We start from the raw sequence: 8,303 nt of genomic DNA on the forward strand, positions 1-8,303 counted from the left end.
CTCTCTTCCCTTTTCATTGAACAGACTTTAACACAAACACAATTGGACATGCTGGAAGCCTCACAATGGCACAGGGGGGGGGAAAAGTGAAGTCATACTCTAGGCACGCATGGGTGCCCAGGTCAGGGGGCAATCAACAGCACCCCTGGCTACTGTGTCTTAACCCCTCAAAATAAAGGACAAGTTCTGGAAGGAGGAGTGAGAGAGCAGAGAGAGATAGAGAGAGAGAGCGGAGGCGGGGGGATTTTCTCTTACTTGGCACTTTTAAATGAAGCTGCTGAGGAAGTTGGTGAAAAGCAGTGAGATAAATGAAAAATTTCCTCCTCTGCTAAACTCTTCACACAACAGGGGTGGACCTTTTAAATGTAAACAGATGTCTTTTAAAAACATCCAAGTGGCATGTGGAGTGTCAGAGCCAATCCCCACCTCCTCCGAAGCCTTCACTCTAGCCCATAACACTGTTTGTGTCACCTAACAAACTGCAGCTATAGCTAAACCATTGGGTTTTTTGATTGTTCAACCCCAAACTTACAGCACGTGGTTGTATTGTATCATTTTTAGACAGGCTGAGTGAGTCCAGGGCACTAAGCATAGTTTAAGTATAGTTTTACCGGGCCAATAAAAATGCTCTTCAACATTACATGAGTTGTTGCCAAGCGCCAAGCCTAATTTTCCCTATTTGATGGATGATTCACCAAGGTGCAAGTGTGTGCGAGGAGGGGGGGGGGGGGGGGGGGGGGGGGGGGGGGGGGGGGGGGGGGGGGGGGGGGGGGGGGGGGGGGGGGGGGGGGGGGGGGGGGTTAGAGGATGAGACAAATGTGAGGTATTGTCAAACAAATAGAAATTCTATAGCTACCTGTATGCACACCCGTTTCAAGGTGTCTCTGTAACCCCGGCCACTGAGCCTGGGTACAAAGCTGTCCCGGCACAGCCCTGTTTATTTTTTGCAAAGAATGTTACCACCGGGTGCATTCCTCTTTTCCCAAATTGGCGTGTTAAATTACCGTTGCAGGGTACGGCTGCTATTCCTTAGGGCAGCCGACTGAGGGGAAGCAACAAAAGGAAGCTGTAGTATCCCGCCGACTGCAAACACCTGTCGTCCCGCAGGCTGTTAGCGCCTCTCTGTTTACAGCAGGGAATGGGGCTCACCTTGAGCTCAGCTCGCCCTGCTCGCCAGGGACCATAGCAGGCCAGGCACAACTTAAGGGCTCGCTGAATCTGTCAAAGTCCGAGCAATGGCTAATGAAACTTTTTTTTTTATTATGAAAAACTAAGTTATTATGCTGGAGTTGGTTTATTAAAATGCCAACTTGTTTGTAAAATTGTAACAAAAGCAAAGGGTATGACAACAAGCAACCAACACCAGTCTTTAATCAACCTTTACTGAGGAACTCCCTTCGAAATGCAGAGATGTTGATTTACATGATAGATCCCCGGCCTTGTCAGGAAGGTGGTAGGAAGTGAAGACTTAAAAGCAGACCTTGACGGCTCTTTGAAGCAAATGCAAATGAGGCAAAGTAACAGGGGGAACACATCTGTTTGGTTAAGGATGTGACTTTAAATATCAATAGGCTAGGGCTGTGTCATTATTTAATAACACCCTGTTAAGTTAAAGAAAGAAAGAAAGAAAGCAACAAATGACAGGTAGACAAGTCTTTTTCAGAGTGATTTCAAACTGACTCCCTTTCTATCACAAGGCAGAGACATGTCCACACCTTGACAGCAGGACCGTTATTTAAGGTGTGTCCATACCTTGCACTTATTAAACTGCACACACGCTCCAGGGAGGGAATGCATAGCTTAACACGCCCCATGAAGGAACGACATGACAGTGGAAGCATCGATCGCACCCATCAAAACATGCCACTCTTCACTCATCAGATAGGCATATCCACAGAAAATGTACACGAAAACACCGTTTGGTCGCCTTTCCTTTAACGAAATACTGGTTTTAGTATCACAGAAAGTAGCGGCTATTACTATCCTGTCCCGTAGCCTGTATGTGTGATGGCAGGTTTTCTTTTGACAGAAATAACGCAGAATTTCCTGTGTTGCCCCAGTTCCCTTGAGAGACACTGGGTGGCTCAATACTTGAACACGAGTTGATAGACAACACCTAAAAGGCTTCATTACAAACAGTAAAGGCCGTGGAAAATGTCGCTCTACAGATTCACAACAGCCCACAACGTAAATACACGAATACGTAGCATGAAAAACAGACGTTATCAACTCGCAAAAGTCCTTTAGATTTAGCCTACCTTGAAATGAAGCTAAATTAACATGTAGGCTTACGCGTGTGATACAAAAAGTAGAGAATTTCAAAAAGTAGCCTTGTAGAGAGCCCTGTAGACTACTTTGTAACATAAAGCCAACACACCAGACAGCACAACATGCACAATAAGGTGGGTGAAATCCCGTTGAGCTTCGCGTACCGAAACGCAGTTTATGCCTGCTAGGCTATCGACTTGTATTATTAGTATCCGGGATGTATTGAAATAAGCAATAACAGAATAGACAAGAAAAACGGAGTGTGTTTAAAGGTTCGCTCGCGTCCAAGAATCAGGATTCCCAGCGCGCGACTGGAGAGGATCGGCTGCCCTTATATGGGCTGCGCTCTCCCTGCTCACACCAACAGCGCGTGAGATATTCCTCGTTCTCCGGAACCTCTGTTACCCCGACCGTGTTGCTATCCTAGGCTTTCTGTCGTTACTTTACAACCAAAGACCCGTGTTAAAACTTTAAACGTTAACAGTATGAGCAGCACAGAACTAAAAGTAAAATAAGTTGGAGGATGAAGGGGGAAAAAAGAGACCTGCCCAAAACGTGCTTCAGTACAACAACACGCAATTTCTTCTCTTTTCTGCCTTTTAAACATTGTAATGTTGTCGTCGATGTTATACAGCTAATTCGAATCATACAGCAGGCTGGATTAAACCGGGAAAAATGAATTTTGTCAGCCCCTTTAGTGCAGCAACAGTGTCCTGTCGCTACCTGCTATGAGTGAGCAAAAGAGAAGGACAGACCAAACAGTTATGTTCTCTGTGTTTCACAAACACAAACGACGTCCATGTCGTTTTTGACGAAAGCACAGCTAGGCTACATATCGTGTTTTTCCCCCAACCTAAAGTGTTAAAAACAAGCCGTCTATCGAGGTCCGCAATAACAATCAGGTAGCCCGTTTCTCCCACAGAAACAGGTCCGAGTTTTGTGGTGGGCTCAAAAACTCGACAGAATAAAACAAAATCAATGAATGCAGAGTCTATAAAGAGGGTCAAAGTGTATTTGAATTACTAAAGAAGTATAAAGTGCAGACAAAAGCTAGTCCACTCATAACAGGGTGAGGTGCGTATAACGGTCCCCGGTGCAGCGGACCGCTAGGCGGAGGGAGAGACGCGACCCAGGTATAACGGTACACCACATAGGGCTGTAATAGGCTACAGCGCTCACTTGCTACTTCCCAGCACTTTCAGTTACTAAAAACCGGACTTAGGGGCTGCCAAACTTTTCGGTGAAATTACCGGGAGACAGGACAGCTTCTAGACCGTTTCCCCGAAAGAAAAGCTCCGCGTCGGAAGTAGTTTAACTCACCGTTGTTCCTCCTCGGGTTCGCCTGCTTTCTGCGCTTACACCTGGGGCCATCCGCCATGATCCTTTCGTTGTGTCTAAATGCTGCCGGAGAGTCACCTCCTCTCTCACCCCCTCTCCCCCTCCTCCTTCTCCTCCCTCCCCTACACCTCCCCTTCTCCGCACCTGGTTTACGACACACAGCTTTACGACATCACCTTCCCGCACCTCCCCAACCCACGCTGCCAGTAGGCCGACCATTCATAGTATGTAGCTAGTACAGGAATGAGAGGGGTGACTGCACGCGCACTGTACCTGCCCAGCCTTTTACTAATGTGGCATGCATTTGTTTCTGTCTTTTTATAGTAAGTAAAAGGTATAGACATAGGTGATAGTGGTTTGGGGATGTGCATTGTTTACATAAAAAAACTACCCACTGTATCTAATTTATTTATTTTTGGTTGTTTTGTCAACACACACAATATTAAAGGTAATATTGTTCTGCTCATACACACTATAGCATAAGTAATTGGTTGAAGATAAATCTCTGATTCTGACATAAGTAGGACATTTTGCTACCTACAGACCCATTGTTTACATCAAGTGTGTGTTTGTGTGTGTGGAAGAGTAGGATAGAAATTCAGCAAACAAAGTGTGTGTGTGTGTGTGTGTGTCATAGAGAGGAAGATGTCATGGGACTGTCATCACTGATTTGATCCTCCACCTAAAGAAAAACCCCGCTGTTCTCCTGAGCCGAGTGAATACAGATAAACGTCCACACGCACACACACACACACACACACACACACACACACACACACACACACACACACACACACACACACACACCACTTCTTTTCTATTTACACAGTTGGCTCTGTGTAAATAGAAATGAAATAAAATCCAGGATCACGTGTTTGAAGTGAATTCTTCTGGAAACTTATAGTGACAGGCAAAAAATAAAGTGTATAAACTCAGCAATGAATAAAATCAGATCCCATGACATGTAATTATAAGTCTATAAGCAGACTGGGGCTATTCTTGAGGCATATAGACTATAAGGTATCTGGTGCCTGGACCTCTACGTGAGACGTCACCATTCAGTCTGTTGTGGCAGCTAGACTGTGTAGTATTGATTGTTAAATGAGGCCATGGCATTTCATTATTACTGGGATTATTTAAAGGAACTAGCAGACGTTGCCACTTTGACTTCTGTCTTTCTACAGGACATATTTAGATTACAGTTCCAAGATTTCATTATGTAACTATATATATATATATATATATATATATATCATCCTTAACATCAATTTGCCTATCAAGTATTTAGGCTTGAGGTTCCAAAATCCTCATTGCTCTTTGCAGAATTGTTGGCTCTTTGTAAATTATGAGTGTGGTCTAGACCTACTGTAACTGTAAAGTGTCCTGAGATAATGTCTGTTATGATTTGACACCATAAATAAAATTGAATTGGACAATCGGCCTATCCTTCAGCTACGTGTGACAGCTTGTATACATAGGATGGCTGAATAATTCAGTAGCTGTAAAGCAGTCCAGCTAGCAGGGCAGGCTGCCCAGACAGAGAGTAATAGCTTTAGCATAAACAACACCTCTAAACTTGCTCCAGGTGGCCTCTTCCACCAATAGACAGCCTGCCTGAGCGGGACTTGGTGAGGGGAGGGTGCCCACACTCTCTCTCTCTCTCTTTGCCTTCCCTGATGAAAAAGGCCTCAGAAACAGTCTACATCAGCAAAAGATCAATGATGAGACGCTCGGCTAGCCGTGCAGTCGTAGCGGCGCTTCCTGCACACCGAGCCTGGAAAAATTGGATGCTTGTCATCCAATGGAAAGACCGATCTTTCCCATTTTCCTTGGATCACGCCGTTATTAGCATGAAGTCATTTTTCAGCGTCTGTGGAAAACAAAGAATAACAATTATACGACCACTACTCGTTCGAAATAGCCTGAAGACATCGCCGCTGTGCTTTAGAGTAACTGGCGTACAACTGGGTGATTTATTTTTTCTGGCAAATTCTGGTGTATTTTGTACTGGAGCAAATTCATACACCATCAAATGAGAAATTCATGGAGCTGGGCATGTTGTTGGATCCGGATGACCCTTCTATGATTTGGATGAATGCAGGGTCAGAGAAGTCAATTACAAATCATAAAACGACACCTCACTCCAAAACTAATACCTTTGCTAATCAAATATATTAGATTTGGAGTGAGGTGCCAGGCAGTTTTCTTTTATCATAGAGGTACTGCAAGCCTCCGATACAGCTTAAAATGCTGGTATCGGTGTCGGAAAGGACTGGAGTGTATGCACCGATCTGCTACTGCAGAATGTGGCCCTGTAGAGTCTTCTAGAAATCTACTTTACTGACTGCCAAACCGGATAGTAAAAGACATTTCTATGGCATTTATTTTTTGTGTTTGTTCATGTTTTATAAAAAGTTTAACCTGAGCCAGGCCAAAAGATAGAACTAATATATCACATCCATACAGGGATAGTAGGCTACGCTGTAAACCTTTGATTATCAAGTTACAGCAAAAATCTCACAGTATCAAACTGTTTTAATTTCATACAGGATCACAGTGCAAATGGCAATGCATTTTGGGAGAAAGTAACATTCCAGCACCGTCTGCAAATGTTACATACTACAGGTATTTACTGTTGATACCAATCAGTGATGGTAAAATGGCGTTATAAGTAACGGCGTTACTTTTTCACTAACGAGTAATCTAATTGATTACTCTTCCCATCTTAATAATACTGTTACTGCCAAAAATACGGCACGTTACTGTAATTGAAGCAGTTTTTTTCATCAGACCAACTTGATCTCTGAGCCAAGAGGCAAAGACTTTTTTTCTTCTTTGGGTAGTGGGCGTGCACGAGACAAGTGCGTAAATGCTGACGATTGGCTGAGGTTGAGTAAAATTTCATTGAAAGCCAATCAGAGGTAGAGTTGGGCGGGTGTTCCGAAAGCATGCAAAGTCGGACACAATGAACAACACAAGTGAGTCAACCAGAGACAGTTATAGTGAGCCCAAATGAGGAGCAATAAATATCAAAAGCTCCAAAACATCCATGTTGTTTTTTGTATCGATCCACTAGACATAATATCTACATACATGACATCTGATTGGCGGCTAGTCTCACTTTGTCCCACAGCAACATTAAAAGAGTTTAGATTTGTGTAAAGTTTCTGTTAATAATGTATTATTGTGTTAAGTGTCCATTCCAATATAATATTCAGATTTATCATAAATAATTGAACAGGCTCATGGGTTTTATGTCAAAGAGTGGGTGGAGGTGGGGTCATATTCGAGCATTTTAAAATGTACTTGAACATTAGTTACTTTCTGAACTACTTTTATAATTTGTAACTGAGTAACTCATTTTGTTACTTTTTGGAAAAAGTAACCAGTAACTGTAACTAATTACTTTTTTAAAGTAACTTGCCCAACACTGATACCAATGCATCTTGGGAAAATAAAGGAAAAGGCGCGAATTACATTACAGCCAGTAAACTACTGTAAATGCAAAAGATACGGTAAGAAACCGTCTATTTACAGTAAAATACCATAAAATGTAAAAACCAGTACGCTTACTGTAATTAAACAGTATTCATTGGCAAAACTGCTGCCAGTAAAAAACTTTTAAAAGATAATTTTTTGGGCTTTTTAACCTTTATTTGACAGGACAGCTAGGTGAGAGAAGGAATCAAACCCTGGACCTCTGCATTGAGACATGAACCTCTCAGTCTGTGCCACTAATACTGTAAATTTACGGTGAAAAGTTTTATTATACAGCTTACAAAACATTATAAAATATATATGTTGGATCGGTACTCGGTATTGGCCTATACGCAAATTCATCGTTTTCGGGAAGCAAAAAATGGGAACGGACCATCCGTACATATGGACGTTTAGGTGTTATTCTTCTGAATAACAACATCAGCTGTAAAACCGAGATGTTGTCCCAACTAAAGTGGGCCATGAGCTAGAATGTAACGCTGACTCCTGCTCCTCCTGTGGGGAGGCTGGGAGAGAGTGAGGGATGAGCAGCCATCCTCCACTACATTAAGGGATCATGCTGCTCCCTGAAAATGAGTATTGATCCTCTTAGGTCCAGGATCGTTTAGGAGATTAATGTGAGTAGTGGTTGAGCTCCATGGTGCTCCACGCAGGACCAGGGGATCAGCTCAGTGGGACGGCCAAGACAAAGCAGCCTCCGAGGGTGGACGGAGGGGCTGGTTTGCAGTTGGGGGGTGGCAGGAGGGGGGGAGCACATTAAACCACAACCCCACTAGCTCTCTGCCATCTGGGCTGTCAGCTAAGAGAATCAGCTGGACGGGGGGGGGGGGGGGGGGGGGGGGGGGGGGGGGGGGGGGGGGGGGGGGAATTGAAAAGGTCTGGAAGTAAACGCAAGAACTCCTTGTGTCAGAAGCGGGCATGTGTGGTAGGAAAGTAAGCGAGCGAAGGAAGAGGGGAAACGAGAGTAGAAGAGAGGAACAGAAAGTGCAAAAGGAGGACGACGGAAAACGGTTCACCCAGTCCTGCTCCAAATAGAGAGGAGAAGTAGCAGGCGGTGATAGAGAGAGACACACAGCAAAGACTAAACTGCTTAATCTCTCCCGAGGGACGGCAGCTAAATGTGAGGTCCTCCTCCTCCTCCCCTTTCCACAGACCAGCAACCCCCACTATCACTGCCGTGGCACTCTGCTCAGCTGCAG

The 8,303-nt window shown here is 44.2% G+C and overlaps 1 protein-coding gene and 1 long non-coding RNA gene across 2 annotated transcripts in view; one reads left to right on the top strand and one right to left on the bottom strand.

The window, feature by feature from the left end:
* zeb1b (zinc finger E-box binding homeobox 1b) overlaps window positions 1-3,726 on the bottom strand; it is a 54,956-nt gene extending 51,230 nt beyond the window's left edge. Inside the window, exon 1 of the mRNA XM_034861896.1 lies at window positions 3,589-3,726. Coding sequence (XP_034717787.1) covers window positions 3,589-3,646 — 58 coding nt within the window. The 5' untranslated portion in view covers window positions 3,647-3,726. The remainder of the gene's footprint in view (window positions 1-3,588) is intronic.
* Window positions 1-6,242, top strand: part of LOC117937744 — a 22,252-nt gene extending 16,010 nt beyond the window's left edge. Inside the window, exons 3-4 of the long non-coding RNA XR_004655228.1 lie at window positions 4,627-4,633; window positions 6,232-6,242. This is a non-coding gene — a long non-coding RNA (uncharacterized LOC117937744). The remainder of the gene's footprint in view (window positions 1-4,626; window positions 4,634-6,231) is intronic.
* Window positions 6,243-8,303: the final 2,061 nt, after the last annotated feature.

This window comes from Etheostoma cragini, chromosome 22, assembly GCF_013103735.1.
Source record: "Etheostoma cragini isolate CJK2018 chromosome 22, CSU_Ecrag_1.0, whole genome shotgun sequence".
NCBI classification, from domain to species: domain Eukaryota; kingdom Metazoa; phylum Chordata; class Actinopteri; order Perciformes; family Percidae; genus Etheostoma; species Etheostoma cragini.